The 18,818-nt window shown below is 46.6% G+C and overlaps 3 protein-coding genes across 3 annotated transcripts in view; 2 read left to right on the top strand and 1 right to left on the bottom strand.

Moving 5' to 3' along the window:
* rin3 (Ras and Rab interactor 3) overlaps nucleotides 1-2,751 on the top strand; it is a gene marked incomplete at its 5' end in the record, with an annotated part of 21,797 nt that extends 19,046 nt beyond the window's left edge. Inside the window, one exon of the mRNA XM_031580471.2 lies at nucleotides 197-2,751. Coding sequence (XP_031436331.2) covers nucleotides 197-751 — 555 coding nt within the window. The remainder of the gene's footprint in view (nucleotides 1-196) is intronic.
* A 3,519-nt stretch (nucleotides 2,752-6,270) lies between these two features.
* On the top strand, nucleotides 6,271-8,089 carry pth2 (parathyroid hormone 2). Its single transcript, XM_012821474.3, has 3 exons — nucleotides 6,271-6,820; nucleotides 7,460-7,563; nucleotides 7,677-8,089. Exons 2-3 carry the CDS (start codon nucleotides 7,460-7,462, stop codon nucleotides 8,044-8,046), a joined length of 474 nt encoding a protein of 157 aa, XP_012676928.1. The 5' UTR covers nucleotides 6,271-6,820; the 3' UTR covers nucleotides 8,047-8,089.
* Nucleotides 8,090-11,526: 3,437 nt separating this feature from the next.
* Nucleotides 11,527-13,739, bottom strand: tmem121aa (transmembrane protein 121Aa). The gene has a single exon (XM_012821485.2). The coding sequence runs from the start codon at nucleotides 13,097-13,099 to the stop codon at nucleotides 12,137-12,139; it is 963 nt and encodes a 320-aa protein (XP_012676939.2). The 5' UTR covers nucleotides 13,100-13,739; the 3' UTR covers nucleotides 11,527-12,136.
* Between the last annotated feature and the right edge of the window lie 5,079 nt (nucleotides 13,740-18,818).

Raw genomic sequence — 18,818 nt, 5'->3', positions numbered from 1 at the left:
TTTGTACCAAACTTAACATTGAAGTGAACCATTACGAGAATCAGCATGGCTCTGAAATGACTTTATTAAGTGACTGTATTCTTTGATGTCATTTTTTGCTGACTGTTCACTTTAATGCATCTTCTGAGTGAAGAGGGACTTCCCATCTGAAACTAACCAACTAACCAACCAATCTTTCTGTGACCTTCCCCTTAAGGACTTCATCAACGTGTCCCTGCTGGAGGCCGGCGCCAACACCAAGACCCTGGGTGTGCGACCATCCACCAGCGCCCAGGAGCTGTGCGCCCAGTGCGGCGAGAAGTTCGAGGTGCAGGAGCCGGACTCGTACTGCCTGAGCGTGCTGGTGGACGGCGTCTACAAGCCGCTGGCCCCCGACGACAAGCCGCTGGAGATCAAGTCGGCGCTGCACCACAGTGAGCCACGGAAGGAGTACTACTTCGTCTACCGGCTGGGGCTATGGCCCGAGAGCTCCGAGGCGGAGCCCCAGAACGAGGTGGAGGCCCAGGACGAGGCGAGGGCCCAAGACGAGGCGGAGCCCCAGGACGAGGTGGAGGCCCAGGACGAGGCGGAGCCCCAGGACGAGGTGGAGGCCCAGGACGAGACGGAGGCCCAAGATGAGGTGAAGGCCCAGGATGAGACGGAGGCCCAAGATGAGGTGAAGGCCCAGGACGAGACGGAGGCCCAACACGAGGCTGAGGCCCAAGACGAGACCACTGCCGCACCGAGCCCACCGGAGGAGAGTCTGATTTGAGGGAGGTGTGTGTGTGTTCAAAAGTGTGTGTGTGGGTGTGTGAGAGAGTGTGTCTGCACAAGAGAGAGAATGAGGGTTTGACAGCTGTCTGTGGAAAGGGGTTGCGAATATGTGGTTGTGTGTGCATCCGAAAGAGAGAGAGAGAGAGATAATAGGAATATGTGTGACTCTGTGTGTGTGCGCGCATCTTTCGTGTGTACATTTGCACATTTGCAGCTCCCTAACCTTTTCACGGATGGATAAAACGGGACTTGGTGCTGCTTCTAAGGAAAACATCCACATCCTTCACTACAATGGTCTCTGGCTCAACTGAACAAAGACTAAAGGACACGTCCTTCCCATTGGACAAATAGGATTTTCAAGTGGAACCAATCAGCAGTCATGTCTGCTTCAGCTCTCCAGTTATAGTAAGATAAATACCACTGGCCTTTCACCATGACAGTGACAGGCTCAGTGAGCTCAACATATAGATACAATCTGCTAGATTACCTTTAACGTCCGGGTGCTTCTCGTGGTGTCAAGAGAAGGGGGAACGAGCTTTTGGAATTCTGTGTGTGTTTGCATAACCTTTAACTTATCTAAACACGGAGCAACCTACTCTCTACAGGAAGTATCTTGCTATGTTTACTCAGTTCAGTGCAGCTGTGAAGTGGAGGAAGTTTTTTTTTTTTGGTGCCTTTCAGGTCCATTCCAGCCAAACAAAGTGTCTTCCCATGTCCATGTCCATGTAGGGACCCTTGCATGGTCTGGTCCATCTGGGGGACCTGAATCTGCAGCTTAGACAGTGAGTGATGGATGTTAGGGATGCGAGTGTCACTCCCACCCATCATATGTTGCCGGGGGAACCAAGTGCCAGCATTTTTTAATACAACAGGGAAGCTATTTGCTTGGGCTGCCCGGCACCAGCCCCGGCTCACCATCTCAGATGTCAGTGTGTCGTAGCTTAGACACAGAGCTTGAATGGGCAAAGTATCATTTTTGTTAATGTTGACTGAAACATGTCTTAAATTGGACGCTTTACCTGTAATACCACGTTGGATACTTTGCACCAGTTTGTGTGAGAGTGAGTGTGTAAATGTTACACGGTCGTTTGCTCCAGTGGTAGAGGGGTGGCATAGCCCTTGTGAGAGCTTCGTGTGATGTATTTATCTGTGCCAAACACTTCAGGGTTCAGAAATCATTCACTGTGACCCACTGTGGACTATTTCAACATACAGCCGTAGAAACTGTACTTCCTGTGAGGGCCAAATAAGGAGGTATTACGCTTCCAGTGCACGCTCTATAGTATGCTGCTTCTGTCATTTATTTGCCATCAGTATTATATCATTTTTTTTCTCCGAAGTGCTGTAATATGTTGCTCTGGAAATAAAAGGGAAGAGAAACATGGAAAGGCCACGGTATTATTAAACTCTGAATGCATGGAAATATTATGCTACATAACTACAGGACAAGCATCATCAATTCAGCTTTCAGCCTGCAAACCCCCCGAAGCTTGTGGAGACACGTACAGGTTTATTGAGTCGTTAAGTGAGATTTTTGCTTGGATCAGTGTAAGCACAACAAATAATCATTTGCACCTCTCCCCACTGAAACCAGGTTTCTCTGAAGTCCTGATCTATCATATTATGGAGCTTATGAACGTGTCTGACCATTGTCTGTCCTGCAGAGCAAGGTGATGACATGAATATGAGAAGGCAGGCCTTTTTCTTCTGAGCTCAAGAGGTGGTGACTGGGGCCATCAGTGCCAACGCCAGGGAAATAATAATTGTATTGCAAATATTGAAATATATATGTACTGTAAGATGCTTTGAACTCTGATATTTGCCAAATATATCACTGTAAATGTAGACAAAATGATTACCCTCTATCCATGATTTTTACTTTCATAGATCTGAGTGATTTTTCTCTGTAGGTACAATAGGTACCAGCCTGACATGTGCACCAGAATAATGTAAGGAACCTCTGTGAACGGGCGCCAAATAAATGTGGGTGCAATTGTGCATAAATTGTAATATTCTCCTCACGAGTGCCACCAAGATAATGTTGGTACTATCCTGACAACAGCACCAATAAAATGTTGGCGATCTCATCCGATTCGATAGGCATCATCAACACATTCAACACAACAGCAGATCAATTAAGTTGAACACATGGGGGCGCCACACAAAGTGTCTAAAGATCAGTCACAAATCAGTCTCAGTGCAGTGCAGTGCAGATTGGAACTTATAATAATAATAATTTATTTTATTTGTAATGCACTCTTGATTCAAAAGAATCTCAGAGTGCCAACATATTAAAAACTAACTATAATAATACAATAAAATAAAAATGAATTAACATAAGCATAATAGAAAACTTTTTAACATTTTAACATACGATTTAACACAAGGCCAGAAATGCCTTCCTGAATAAAAATCTTTTTAGTCCAGCTTTAAAGGACTTTTGTTCAACTTGTAGAGTTTGCGGGTCGTCTTCATGATAACTTGTTTTGCTTGCTCTTGTTGTGAAGTTAGCTATCACACTTTCTGTTGCAGCTGCTTGCGCTAAACGTGTTTACTCTCGGTTAGCAGTGCGCGCTTGGCTAATGAGAAATCTTAGGCAGTCGCTGCCGTAAAATATAGAGTTTGGTGCATCTGACCCGAACAGACTACACAGTAAAAGGGAAGCTTAGGGAGAGCTTGAGAGCGAGGGCCTGCTCCGTGACAACAGGGAGAAAGAAAGGGTAGCAGCTGCCAGAGCAGGGAGGAAGAGAATGGCTTGCAACTCTAGGTGATTTGAAGTTCACCAGGTCAGGGGGCATAGTTCAGGTGACATCAGGCGACAGTTACAGTGATTGGACGAGAGGCTGACTATTTACGTAAGTTCCTGATTAAACCACACGTAAGTTCCTGATTTAAATCCCACAATGAACGAATTCCAGGTGTACCAACACCTCAATGTCCCTGTTATTTAATTAGTCTTAACCAGGTCAAACGGGTAACACATTCCCAAAGGAAAATGAATCGGAAATGCAATAAACAAGTGTGAAGTTTTGTGTTGCCAGCACTTGAGTGTATTGGCACGTGGGCGGTCTCCTTGAAACCCTAAAAAAAACATCCAAGCAATCTGTTCACAGCTCACATACGCCGGCTCTGACAAGCCACTCTGCAGGAACGCACACGAAGGAAGCGTACACTTCCGCTGAATGAAACACATGAGACTAAAATAGGAGACACTGTGAAGCCTGTTGTGGTATAGAACTGGTTGAAAGAAAGGGGGGCGTTGTGTTGCGTTGTGTTGTGTGTTGCGTTGTGTGTTGCGTTGTGTGTTGCGTTGTGTGTTGCGTTGTGTTGTGTTCCACCTGTCAGAGGAAAAGAGGGAGGACAGACCAAAGGATTTCCTCTGGCTGACGTCCACGGTGAGCAGCCTCGCCTGCCTGTGTATGACGTGGTGTAGAACGGTTGCACGGGGATACAAGTATGCTTGTTCATGATTGGGCGATGCATGTGATATATGTATCTATATATATATATGTATAGGGTTTTCTCTCCAAAAAGAACAGATTGTGAGATATATAGGATGGAATAAATTCAAGCCACGAGTCCCCATACTAGGAAAGATGCATCTATCTAATCGAAAATCAGTTGTGCAGTGGTGCTTCTTGCTGGAATCATTTGCCGTATATATTTTTAATGTAAAGGCACAGGCACACCGTTTGGGTATTCTGCTGCAGAGATCATTAGCATAGGGACATTTTTGAAGAGCGAAACAACCAGTGCTAACTAAGAATGGGGTGGAGTGTATTGAACCACACACATGTACACACACAAATGCACACACATACAGAGAGAGAGAGAAAGAGGGAGAGAGAGAGAGAGAGAGAGAGAGCTGATCAAGAGAATGAGCCTAAGCGTCTTCATAAGTGACCTCGTGGCTTCTCTCTTTGGTTCCGATCTCTCCACCCTTCTCCCCCTGGGCCCTCCCATCTCCTGCATCTTGTCCTAATGACTGTTAGGACCCACTTCCTTCCTTTCTCACTCGCTCTCTGTCTGTGTCCTTCTCCCAGTACTGCCATAGTGGTCATTATTTTAAATGAGAAGCAGCCATTTTGAACCACACTAACAAGGACCCGTGCATGCAGATGAATATGTTGCTGGACGGTGATGTCAGTCAACCAACAAAGGTCCATTAGGCCCGTGCCGTGCCACTTGGGACTGGACACCGTGGCCTGCAGCTGTGAAGCTTCTCTAACAAAGAGCTCTTGGACCCAACCTAGAAGAAGAACCTTAGTTTTTGTTAACCTCTGAAAGAAGCTCTTCAGGTCACTACTCTACCATACTGATGATATTCCATATTCATATCCATACATTGCTTTGATAAACGTAGTCACGGATATGCATTACACACAGCTCTACAAAAGTTCTAGACAAATCCTCTGCAGTGCTGTGATCCGATTATCCTGCTACATTGTTTTTGTGGAAACAGGAAGCCTTTCGAAAGACACTTGCTGCTATCCGCAAAGCACATATGGCCGCCAGATTTGAGCCACTGAATTTAAACCAGTTACATCAAGCAAGAACCCGAGGATACATTTGAATTCCTCACGTCACTCTAAGAATTCTGTGGGACCAGAACGTAGTCTTAGATGTAGCAGGATGCAGCTTAACAACCTTTAGACTGACTTAACACATGGCCATTTGCATTGCCACCCATTTCACTTGTTTTCTTATGATATAACAGAACACAACTTTCTAAAGTTAAGAGTGGGTGTATTCTCTTTTGCCCCCTTCTCTTACACGTTATATTTTTTTTATTTTTAGTCTCCTTGCTGAACATGAAAACATACTTGCCTCCTGTCACTCATGGGGTGATTGAGGCATCTCTTCTTAACATGCTGCCATCCTCAGTGCTTTAACAAGCTATCCTCTTAGCATGCTGCCATCCTCAGTGCTCTAACAAGCTATCTTTTTGTGGATTTCACCTTCTGTTTTTTGTACACGTGTGAGTGTGCAAGCATATGTTCACTGCGTTCACATTGTCCTTTATTTTCACGCATGCGACAGGAGACTAAAGACACTTGTCAAACTTAACGATATGTACACTTTTCCTCCCGTCTTCCCCAATCCCCCAACAAGATGTGCGTAGGTTGGTGGGGAAAATTGTGAAGAATACAGCCATCATGCTGAACAAAAACAACGTCCTTGGATGCTTGTTACACTCCACTCCTGCTCTGCATCACAATCCCAGCGTTCCTCTCACAGGTTCAAAGGGCACCAGGGACGGGGGATGAGAAAGGCTGAGAGCACACTCACTCACACACACACACACACGCACGCACACACTCACACACACACACACACACACACACACACACACACACACACGCTCACACACACACACGCTCACACACACACACACACACATACACACACACACACGCATGCACACACACACACACACACGCGCGCGCACACACACACACACACACACACACATACACACTGCTATTCACTCACTCATGTCTCAGCTGATCAGCATCTGGACATCTGTTATTCCCTTTGACTTGTCTCTCCCTTTCTCACCGAGACATCATTAGACTGGCGTGACGTCCGTGGTGGTGGCGGCATCTCGTCTTTGGCTTTCCCTCCCCCTGTCCTTGTCTCTATTTAAAGCAGTGCAGGTAGCAGGATGTCCACGGGTGTGGTTTAGCGACGGGCCTTTGATTGTTTTGTGAGGGATGGAGACTGACACATGCACTTTCATGGTGTTCTTCCTGTAAGCCCACGTATAAAAGCCCAGGCAGAGCCTCAAGTGAAGCATTCGTGGGTCTAAAACATACACAACAGATTCAGACTGCAAGTGGCAGCGGGACCGATTCACTCCAAGGGAGAGGGGCAATCAAACTCTTCAAGTTTGTTTAAAATAGGCCAGGAAATTGCTGTATCGGGACCCCCGAAAATTCAACATAAGAACCGCATTTATAGATTACATTTATAAAACACCCTTCGATTGGACATTCCCAAAACGCAACACAGCAGTTGGTTTCCAATCTGCTCACCTCTGGCAACAGTGACCTGCGCAGCCATTAAGGTAAGAAATAAAAAGTTTTTTTTTTTATTGTTTGCACTATTTTTGTGTTTTCTGTGTGGAACAGCTACTTAAATATCAATGTGTTACTTTCATTTAATAACAAGATAGTTAGTGAAAGCTTACTATATATTTATTATGTCTGGTGTTATTAGTTTAATTCCTGTGAAATAATGCATAATGCAAAAATGGCTGTCAGTCACAGATTTGTACTTCTTCATCTTCTTTGGTTAGTACAAATGACACTACAAAATGAAGTTGTACGTTTGTTTGAGGGTTAGTGTCAGGCATCAGCATGAAAGGTTACAATTTGTAACAGCATGAACATTTACAATTATTATGGTTAACGTACGCTGGTACGAGAGTCTGTCTTGACAATATTAGTCTTGAACAGGTAAGAGGGAGTCCTGGACATATTATGAAGTTGTTTGTGTATTTATATGCATGAATTCTATCTCTGTGTGTGTGTGTGTGTGTGTGTGTGTGTGTGTGTGTGTGTGTGTGTGTGTGTGTGTGTGTGTGTGTGTGTGTGTGTGTGTGTGTGTGTGTGTGTGTGTGAGTGACTGAGTGATAATGAAATAGAAGCAGTACTTTTTTGTGTACTTTACAGATGGCTTATCTTACTATGTGTGTACTTTACAGATGGCTTATCTTACTTCTCCGCGTCTTGCCCTTCTGCTGTTAGTCTTGATATCCGTGACCCTTGTGACCTCTGGATTTCCCCAACACCGACTGAGACCCTTACGGTAAGTTATATAGGTAGAGTCACCAGTCAACATGCAGTTATGCACGATTACAGCTGCATCAAATACAGAGGTTCTCACATTAACAATTGTAACATTATCCCCTTTAAAAACAGAAACCCCTCTCCTATTGGCCAGGATGATTCCAAAAGTGACCAGTGGGAAATGATGTACCCTTCCATATCGCTCCGTGATTGGAGTATTCAGATGCTGTCAGCTCCGGACTTCGGTTCAGCCAAGACGAAGTCAGAGATTCTTGGTGAGGATGAGGAGTGGGTTCCCATAACATCCCAATCACAGATGGAGGAGGAGATGACGAACGGTTGGCGCAGCAACTGGATGGCCCAGCCTGTGAACGAGGAGAAGAGGAATATCGTAGTGGCAGATGATGCCGCCTTCCGGGAGAAAAGTAAACTTCTAACTGCAATGCAGAGACAGAAATGGCTCAATTCTTACATGCAAAAGCTACTGGTTGTGAATTCATAGACTTGGTGGATAGGGGGGATTAAAGTCATTTCTGTTAAGTCTTTTATTTTGGTCTGTTTTCCCTGAGATGAAGTGTATCTTTAAATGTATGCTATGTTACAAATCCATACACACTTGTGAGGCTTGTATCAAAGGTTGATGTAAGTATAAAAGTATGTGACTTTGGGAGCCCTCTAGTGTCAGACAGTATAATTTTCCGGTAGTTAAGATGGGCAGGGAAGTTTGAGGGGAGAGGCCGAAGATAAAAAACACTGTCACTAAAACCAATAACAAGACTTCTGGTGATTTATCGTCACCAGCAAAGGCTAAAACATGGCGCACTTAAAATGGAATATTTAATAAACTTATAGCTCCCAGAATAAATGAGATCGTGGCTAAATACAACATCGTGACCCCATTACTTACAGAGAACACGCGATTAATACAGCGAGAGTCGGGTGATTAATGGATTATTCTCGCGCTACAAGACCCGCGGTCAGGTGAACTAGCGCCGACTGCCACAGGCTCTGCCTCAGAGTAAAATATAGCTCACGCGAGGACCTCCTTGTAGTGTTTTTAGCTGTGTCGTTTCTTTACCTTGGAATAAAAATAAATAAATAACATCAAACACAACAGGGCGCTCACAACTCAACAGAATGACACGTTTTGATGTCTTCAATCGTTGGGAAATGACCTTTGTAACTTTCTGTTGTGTCATGCCGGTTCAGCAAAAGAAAACAAATTGACACGAACATTGACACCCCAACAACCGTTGCAGGCTTGTTTAGAGCGGAGTGAAAAGGATGTAAGAGGAATTTAAGTGGTGACAGGAGGTTGAATTGTGGCAAGGAAACCGCCTTCAGGGAGACAGTCTCAGTGAGCTACTGTCATTAGAGTCAATTTACTGACAGCTAGAGGTGAGATGGAAAACTCTCTGTAGCCTTTGTGTTTTTCTGTTCTCTCTCCGTGAGTGTGTGTGTGCTTAACTGGCCATACCTATTTCAGTTAGGTCATACTAATAATAGGTCAAGAAGAGAGTGTTCTGCATTCATAATGAAATTATAGTGGTCATAATTTTCCCCTGGATTTGGTTGGTTGGAGAACTGAACCACACAGAGTAGCTTGTTTCAAACTCAGAATTTCACTAATTCAGATTCACTAATAACATTGATTATCTCTCAGACCTGTTCTACTATAGTTATGAAATACTGCACAGTTTGATCAGTAATATACATGACGTGCTTTTTACCATTTAGTTAATGAAATGATCAAACGTTGCCATGTTTGCCATTGCTATGCACCCTGTTCCATTAAATGTGTAGTTTGTGATTCATATTCAATGCACTTCCTGCTCTAGCTGTCCATTCAGAGTGTGTGCTCAAGAACAACTCCAGTATTCATACTCAGTCCTGGCTCTGTAAATGGGAAACAAGCATAGTAGCTTGGACCGAGCCATAAACACCATCGTATTCATCAAGTCATTAACTCACTCAGTCAGCCACTCATTCATTCATTCCCTTTTCACACTCCATATCTCGCCTCACTCTTTCCGCACTCTATCACAGCCTCCCCGTCCTTTCCCTTCCTCTTCCTCTCCCTCTCCCTCTCCCTGCCTCTGCCTCTCCCTCTCCCTCTCCCTCTCCCTCTCCTTCTTCGTCTCCCTCTCCCTCTCCCTGCCTCTCCCTCTTCCTCTTCCTCTCCCTCTCCCTCTCCCTCTCCCTGCCTCTCCCTCTCCCTCTCCCTCTCCCTCTCCCTCTCACTCTCCCTGCCTCTCCCTCTCCCTCTCCCTCTCCCTCTCCCTCTCCCTCTCCCTCTCCTTCTTCGTCTCCCTCTCCCTCTCCCTCTCCCGCTCCCTCTCCCTCTCCCTCTCCCGCTCCCTCTCCCTGCCTCTCCCTTTCCCTCTCCCTCTCCCTGCCTCTCCCTCTCCTTCTTCCTCTCCCTCTCCCTGCCTCTCCCTCTCCCTCTCCCTCTCCCTCTCCCTGCCTCTCCCTCTCCCTCTCCCTCTCCCTCTCCCTCTCCCTGCCTCTCCCTCTCCCTCTCCCTCTCCCTCTCCCTCTCCCTCTCCCTGCCTCTCCCTCTCCCTCTCCTCTCCCTCTCCCTGCCTCTCCCTCTCCCTCTCCTCTCCCTCTCCCTGCCTCTCCCTCTCCCTCTCCCTCTCCCTCCTCCCTCTCCTTCTTCGTCTCCCTCTCCCTCTCCCTGCCTCCAGGATGGCACTGCTGTGCTGAGGGCTGCTACCGTGTGTGGGAGCCTCGGCGCAGAGGAGGCGCTCCGGTGATGGATGATTGGAATGAGACTCACAGAAGGCCCTATTTATCACCATCTCTGTCCGGGCTAGTTGTCATCTCGACCCAATCAGTGGACGTTAAATTGCTTTCTGCAGACCATTCCTTCCCTGCTGATACTGTTCCTGCTCCGCCTATGCTCCATCATTCCAGCGCCATTCCTTCTCTCTTTTTGGACCAATAACTGTCTGGGCCCTTAGCATGTGTCTGTCTCTCTCTCTCTCTCTCTCTCTGTCTCTCTCTGTCTCTCTCTCTCTCTCTTTCTCTCTCTTTCACTCTCTCCCTCGCTCTCTGTCTCTGTGTGTCTTTTTCACAAGTCTGAGAGTCACACCGTGAGATTCCCCAATTTTTTGAAAGTGTTGAGGCCATAGACGTGTAAAGCCCCGTGTAAGATTTTCCACTTCCTGCCGTACTCCTCTCATCCTCTCGGCTGTTTCTCTCACTCTGCTCTTCTGGGGCTTAATTCTCATGGAAGAAATGCTAGCATCAGGGCACGGCACAGGCAGGCCTGTAGGGCGTCCCTTTTACTCAATGACCATGCACAGTACAGCACACACCGCGAGGAACATCACCTCAGTGGCACAGAATGGCTGTGCTTTTACACTTTACGCTCAAAAGCAGGAACCCGTTACAAAATGACTGGATGAAGATTTTTATTAAACCATATAGTAATATTGTCCCTTTTAAAGAAAGGCATTACATTACATTGAAAAGAATAATAGAGAAGTAAAGGTAAATTAAACAATTGAACTAAAATGAAAAGGCATAATAATAATAATAATAATACACTGGCATATTTGAAAAATAAATAGGTTATAAGATAGGTTGTATGTTCATCTGGTCATTTACAAACTGAAATATATTAAAAGTTTAATTTCAATAATCTTTTCTCAACACGCTCACTCACACACACACACACACACACACACACATACATACATACACACACAAACTGTCAGACACTGTGACAAAATGCATGCGTTCAGACATAGTGTGTATGTGGGGCTCTTTTTCCCCCATCTACCAATAGTGCTGGCCTGGAATAACCTTCTAGACTTTTCTACCTGTAAACCAATCTTTAAATGAAAAAGCCTCACACCAGCTTCACTGGAACCATTTGCGTAATACCATGCTTCCTTCAGCAGCTTACCGAGTTAACCAGAATGAATCACCACTAAGTCCTGCCTCCCACCTCTACCCCCCAACCCCTCACCCTCACCCTCACCCGTTTCCCTCTTCCTTCTTTAATGCCATCCCCTCTCCCGGCTTGCCTTCCCGTTTCTGGATTCACAGGGCATCATCTCGGCAGTGCCAGAGAAACATCTGATGGGGAGAGATACATCAGAAGATTGAAAACAAACAGACAGAGATTTGTGATAGTCCTGGATTAAACTGCTTTAAATAGAGAATCTCCATTCAAAATGTAATTTGATCTAGGACTAGTGCTAATCCCCGTCCATGAAGGCAGTCCTCTACAATACATGAAAAGCTGGCTGCTGGAAGCTGTGTATGTTTTCACCAGTCCAGAGCAGAAAGATTTTCCCTTTTTATCTCAAAAATACCTCTTTAAATATAACAAAAAAATCTCTGTTCTGAACTTTTAAGCATTCCCATTCAGGGAGGGGAGAGCTTTTCTTTTGACCCTGATAGGCTGCCAACTCTCCTCTCTGGAACAAATACATATTTATGACGATGAGTTTTACAAAAAAAAACTCCTCTGGTAAAAACAAGTCTCTGCAGTCCAAGTGTGTCCAGTCAATTAGGACCGCTGGATGCAGATATCAGTAGTGTCTGGAAGGGTGGAGGAGGAAGAAAGAGTGTTTGGTTCGTCACGTGTCGATGACCGCGGCGGGAGGTGACGGCTCCTCCGGGAGGCTGGTCATGGTGGCGTGGTTGGGCAGCGTTTGATTGTGGGCTACAGAGTTCTGCTGGAGCTCCATGGCGATCCCGGCGGTGGGGTCGTGGGGCGGCGGGAACTCTTTCACCTGCCTGCGGTACTCCAGGAAGGTGCAGGCCTTGGTGGCGATGGCCACCACGTTCTTGCCGATGAAGATGGTGGAGACGCGGCTGTCCTGGAACAGCACCATGTTGACCCCGCGGATGACGATGGTCACGATGTTGATGGTGACCAGGCTGAGCACCGGGTAGAGCATCATCTTCTGCGGGGCCACGTGCTCGCCCTGCACGCTGATCTCGCTCAGGGACACGCAGGGCAGGATCAGCAGCAGGATGTAACAGTAGAAGAACATCAGGCCCTCGGCCCAGATGGGCAGGCCCGTCCGCTGGGGCTCCCACAGGTTGGCCTGGATGTCCAGAACGTCCAGTAAGTCCAGGGCCACCCAGAAGAGGCGGCCGCGCATGTCCTCCTTCTTCCGGAAGGTGCGGACGTACTCCATGCTGTCCAGGGCCACCAGCACGAGGTAGAGGCCCGGCACGCAAACCGACAGGAGAAGAGTCAGGGCCTTCCGGGCCACCGTCTCTAAGTTCCGCCGGTCCGCCTTGTAGTTCTGGAAGACGAAGTAGAGTTTGATCTCCAGCACGAAGATGTAGAGGAACCAGAGGATCATGGCGTAGCCTCGCTTGGCGGTGCGGACCTCGGCACCCACCCAGACGGCCACGTAACGGAGCACAATGAGGAAGCAAATGTCCCCCACGAGTACGATGATACACACCCCGATTTTACGGGGTCCCTGGTTCTGCTCGACCAGGTAGGCATCCATGAAGGCCATGCTAGTCATGATGACGATGGTGGTGAGACACACGTGCCGTTTGTCAGGTGCGGGCAGAACCATGTTTGACTTCCCCTAAGCGTCTAACTGTGAGCACCACAACGCTTTCCGAGTGAAACTGTCCATTAAAGCACAGGCTGGTGTAACAGATGGTTATTATTCCCCTAAACCTTCATGGTGCATCTGACTGCCACCATGTCACCATGCCACCGTGTTCGGAAGAGGTTTATCCATTCTTGTTTAAGAGAAGAATCTTTACAGGAAAGAAATACGGATTAAACGGCTAACAGAAAAAAACAGAGGGAGAAGAGGTTTTTTCGACGTTGAGGTTGGCTGGTATTTGTTTTCAGTCCGTCAGGTGATTGGGAGCACTCTGGGTGTGTGTGTGTTTGTGCATGTGTGTGTGAGGTACTGCCTCAGGCTGTTCAGCGCACTTCCATGGGGTCTGGGAAGGATTTGGGAACCTCCCGTTTTTTAATCAGGGTTTCACATGACCCCTCGTGACCTCCACGCTCATCTTGACCCCTTTACAAAGCCAAGTCAGCGCAGGGGCGGGCATACATCCGTTCACCAAGGGTCTCGAACACACAGGAACTTTTGACGGATAGCTGATCCCCGAACAGTGACTTGGGTCATTGGTGTCAGCTCACTGAGATTGAGAGCATGGCTGAGATGAGCCACTCCGGGGGGGGCACACTGGTGGGTGTGTGGGGGGGGGGGTCGATGGAGGTTGTGGGGGGGGGGTCGCTGGAGGTTGTGAGGGGGGGGTCGCTGGAGGTTGTGGGGGGGGGGGGGGGGGGGGCGATGGAGGTTTGCCTCTCAGTGCAGGAGAGCACTCGTGACTGGCAGCCGCTCACGCAGACGCATCCACTATGGTAATGGGAGACAGGACATCCCTCAGCTGTCAGTCAAAGCCAACCAGGTGAGGTAAATTAACCTCTGGCTTTCCTCTGAATGTGTTGACTGTTTGTCTCTGGCAGACCTGAGAAAGAAGGGAGGAAACAAAAAGAGAGAGAGAGTGATGAGCCAGAAAAGCAGAGGAGGAGAAAATCAGATGTCTTTTTCACCTTGCAAGATATTATTTTATGACAACAACAGGGGGCAGTAGTGAGACGTTCGATCTACACCACTGAATTGTATCTCATCTACTGAATGAAAATCAAAACTTGGTCAACAAGGCGCTTGTCTGTGCCAAATTAGACCAAATAAACATAAATAATGTAAACATAATTAGAGAAAGCCCAAGCAAATAATGACAAATTTAGTCCCGGTTTTACTTTGAGGATACTTCATTAGTGTTGGAATAACACATTGTGTTGGGACAGCACTTGCTTTCAAATCTGTTTTGTAATGGATTTGCGGATTACGTCGCCTTTTCTCCTCGCTAATGCCGCGCCTAGGTGCTGTTTGATTGGAGTCAGGTACAAGGCCCTTTCTCTCTAACCCTCTCTCGGGCTCGTATCTGCCAGCTTCCATAGCAACCCGCTCTATTGAGAAAGCGATAATAAGTGATTATGAGCCTGACACAGCGGGGAACCAACTGCATTCTGGGAGGCATGAGATTATCATGAGTGTGTGTGCGTGTGTGTGTGTGTGTGTGTGTGTGTGTGTGTGTGTGTGTGTGTGTGTGTGTGTGTGTGTATGTGTGCGTGCCTGTGTCTCTCTGTGTGTGGTTATGTGTCTATGAGTGTGTCTGGGTGGGTTTGTGCGTGTGTCCGTGTGTCATTGGACATTGTGTGTATTTGTATGTGTGCGTGTGTGTGTGCGTGTATTTGTATGTGTGCGTGTGTGTGTGCGTGCCTGTGTCTCTCTGTGTGTGGTTATGTGTGAATGAGCGTCTCTATGAGTGTGTCTGGGTGGGGTTGTGCGTGTGTGTGTGTGTCCGTGTGTCATTGGACATTGTGTGTGTGTGTGTGTGTGTGTGTGTGTGTGTGTGTGTGTGTGTGTGTGTGTGTGTGTGTGTGTGTGTGTGTGTTTGCTCAGACTTGTGTTTACCACATCCTGTGAGTTGAGGCTTCAGAGTGAGAGACTGAATGCTAATGCTTAGTTTGGGCCTCCTAATAACACTGACTCCCAGGCGTGTGTTTCAACATCGTGTGTCTACAGTTTCAGTTCTCTCTCTGTCTCACTCTCTCTCTCTCTCTGACTCTCTCTCTCTCTCTCTCAAATTCTAATTCAAAAGAAGCTTTATTGGCATGACCATAAAGTTGTAGAGTATTGCCAAAGCATTTGGGTTGGATATATAAAAGTGATTACATAAACAATACATATACAGTATAATTGATTACATAAACAATACATATATCTTTACACAGGGTACATCAGAAGGGGAAAGGGAGAAGTGGGAACAATAATACAAATACATAATAATTATCAGGGGATTAACAACAACAACAACAGACATGAACATACATGAATTTAATTAATTTATGGGCTCTCCCTCCGTTTATGGCAAGAAGTTACATATTGTGCAGCGAGGACAAGGCATTCCTCATTTTCTCCGGTGAGGTATGAAAGCCTCTCCTCACTGCTCGCAAGCAGGAACTCAGGGAGGACCTCACCAATCTTTTTTAAATAATTTTGTCTTATGTCTTATTTTGTGCACTGTGTCAGGAAGTGCAGCACTGTCTCTACTATTCCTTGTTCGCAATGGGGGCACAGTCTGTTTTCCTTGGGCAGCCAGGTTTGTCTGTGCTTACCCACCTCTATGGCCAGGCTGTGTTCACTGAGTCTGTACTTTGTCAACGTGGTTCTCAGATTTTTGTCTGTGATCAGGGTCAAATCAGGGTCAAATATGCTAAATCATAATTTCTGTTTAGGGCCAAATAGAATTGCATTTTACTTTGTGTTTTTGTTTGTGTTTTCCAATGGGTTATGTCATTTTGCTTAATTGTTTTTCCAATTTGGTTTATCCTAATTTCAGGTGCCTTTCTGTTCTGGTCCTGAGGTGTTAGTAGGGTGTTAGTGTGTGTGTGGGGATCTGGAGAGCTCAGGCTCAGGACCAGCTGAGTGAGGGGACATGTATCTTTGCTCAACTCTTGGTATTGCAGGGCTTTATAATGATGGGAGTGGGGGTCACTGCTTTTTAAGTGTTTCCAGAATTTGATTGCCCTTTTCTGTATTTTTTTAATCAATGGATATTGGCCTAATTCTGCCCTGCATGAATTGCGTATGGCACATCTGTGAACTTTTAAAATGCTTTTGCAGAACTCTGCATGCAAGGTCTCAATTGGATGTTTTTCCCATTTGTTGAATTCCTGATTTGTCATAAAGGGCAATTGGCTCAATTACTGATTCGAATAGTTTGAGCCAGATTCGGATTGGAATTTCTACAGGGATTTGTCGTTTTATGGCATAGAAAGCCCTGCGTGCTTTTTCTCTCAAATCATTCACTGCAAGATTGAACTTTCCTTTTGAATTGATTATTAAGCCTAAATATCTGTAGTTATTTGTGTGTTCAATTGAGTGTGGCCCTATTGTAAAATTGTGTTTTTGTATCTGAGATCTGGATCTTTTTTCGAATTTCATTATTTTAGTTTTGTTTAGGTTTACTGCCAGGGCCCAGGTCTGGCAGTACTGCTCTAGCAGATCCAGATTTTTCTGTAATCCCTGTTCAGTGGGTGACAGCAGAACCAGGTCATCGGCATACAGCAGGAGTTTGGTTTCCGAGTCGTGTACGGTGACACCAGGTGCTGTTGATTTTTCTATGGTTTTTGCCAATTCGTTTATATAAATGTTAAATAGGGTTGGGCTTAAGCAGCAGCCTTGTCTCACCCCACGCCCCTGGGAGAGGAATTTGGTTATTCTGCTTCCAATCTTTATTGCGCACTTACTTCCTGAATACATAGATTGGATCAGGTCATAGGTTTTTCCCCCTACACCACTTTCTATACCACTTTCTATACCACTTTCACCACTTTCTCTCTCTCTCTGTCTCTCTCTCTCTCTGACTCTGTCTGTCTCTCTCTCTGTCTCTCTCTCTCTCTCTCTAGAAACGTGCACATACCTGTCTCTGTCTCTCTCTCTCTCTGTCTCTCTCTCTCTCTCTCTGCCTGCACACATATAAACATTCTCTCTGGCGTCCATGCGCAGTCTTGTTAGATTGTGTCCAGCCCCACTCGAGGCTCGTCCTTCTCCCTGTGATCTCAGGGCTCCAGCCTCGCCCACAGGGGACCCATGAGGAGGTCAAGAGGGTCACTCTGTGTCTGACACGCTATTGATCACGGTCTCCTCTCCGGGCTCTTTCTCTAACAAAGCCACTCTCTGTTCATCAGGAAGATGGCTCATCAGCAGGAATACATTCCCACCAGCAATAGCAAGACCATGGCCATATATCTTCTATGAACTCAGCTAGAAAGACACGCTCGCCATGCAGATGATAAGATATTGTTTTCAGTCCCCTGCTAGAGGTCTCCCGACGGTGGCCCGTGCACTTAATGAAGTCTGGATTAATAAACACAAATTAAAATCTCATCAAGGCGCGGAGAGACTACAAATGTGCACATACCCTGACTGAGCACAATGAACACACACACACACACACACACACACACACACACACACACACACACACACACATACTGTAGAGATGCAATGAGTGTGTGTGTGTGTGTGTGTATAGGCGTTAAATCAGGAGTTTAATTAAAATGGCAAAACACATGGGAGGGAATGGGTGGGTCCACTAGAACAGAACAGAGTAAACTCATCAGAGCAATCAATGTACCCACACACACACACACACACACCCACACACACACACACACACAGTCATGCACACACCCACACACACACACACACACACACACACACTCAGCCATGCACACACACACACCTTCTCACCCATTCAGTCATGCACACACCCCCACACACACACACAGACACACACACACACAGACACACACACACACTCAGCCATACACACACACACACACACACACACACACACACACACAGTCATGCACACACCCACACACACACACACACACACACACACACACACACACACACACACACACACAGTCATGCACACACCCACACACACACACACACACACACACACACACACTCAGTCATGCACACACCCCCACACACACACACAGACACACACACACAGAGACACACACACACACTCAGCCATACACACACACACAGTCATGCACACACCCCACACACACACACACACACACACACACACTCAGTCATGCACACACCCCCACACACACACACAGACACACACACACAGAGACACACACACACACTCAGCCATACACACACACACACCTTCTCACCCACTCAGTCATGCACACACCCACACACACACACACACACACACACATACACACACACACAGTCATGCACACACACACACACACACACACACACACACACACTCAGCCATACACACACACACACACCTTCTCACCCACTCAGTCATGCACACACCCCCACACACACACACAGACACACACACACACAGACACACACACACACTCAGCCATACACACACACACACCTTCTCACCCACTCAGTCATGCACACACACACACACCCACAGCCACACACACACACACTCAGTCATGCACACACACACTCAGCCATACACACACACACACCTTCTCACCCACTCAGTCATGTACACAGCCATACACACACACACACACACACACACACACACAAACACACACACACACTCAGTCATGTACACACCCACAGCCATACACAACCACACACCTTCTCACCCACACATTCAAACAGTACCTTATTCACACACACACACACACAC

Source organism: Clupea harengus, chromosome 14 (genome assembly GCF_900700415.2).
Source record: "Clupea harengus chromosome 14, Ch_v2.0.2, whole genome shotgun sequence".
Lineage (NCBI taxonomy): Eukaryota > Metazoa > Chordata > Actinopteri > Clupeiformes > Clupeidae > Clupea > Clupea harengus.
Note: the sequence above shows the minus strand (reverse complement) of the source record. Positions and strands in the feature narration are given on the sequence as shown.

What these genes read in the sequence shown, in the direction of transcription:
- pth2 (XM_012821474.3), top strand. Translation starts at nt 7,460, where the DNA reads ATGGCTTATCTTACTTCTCCGCGTCTTGCCCTTCTGCTGTTAGTCTTG. An exon ending in CACCGACTGAGACCCTTACG is followed by an intron (nt 7,564 to 7,676) that starts GTAAGTTATATA and finishes CTTTAAAAACAG; the next exon opens with AAACCCCTCTCCTATTGGCC.
- tmem121aa (XM_012821485.2), bottom strand. Translation starts at nt 13,099, where the DNA reads ATGGTTCTGCCCGCACCTGACAAACGGCACGTGTGTCTCACCACCATC.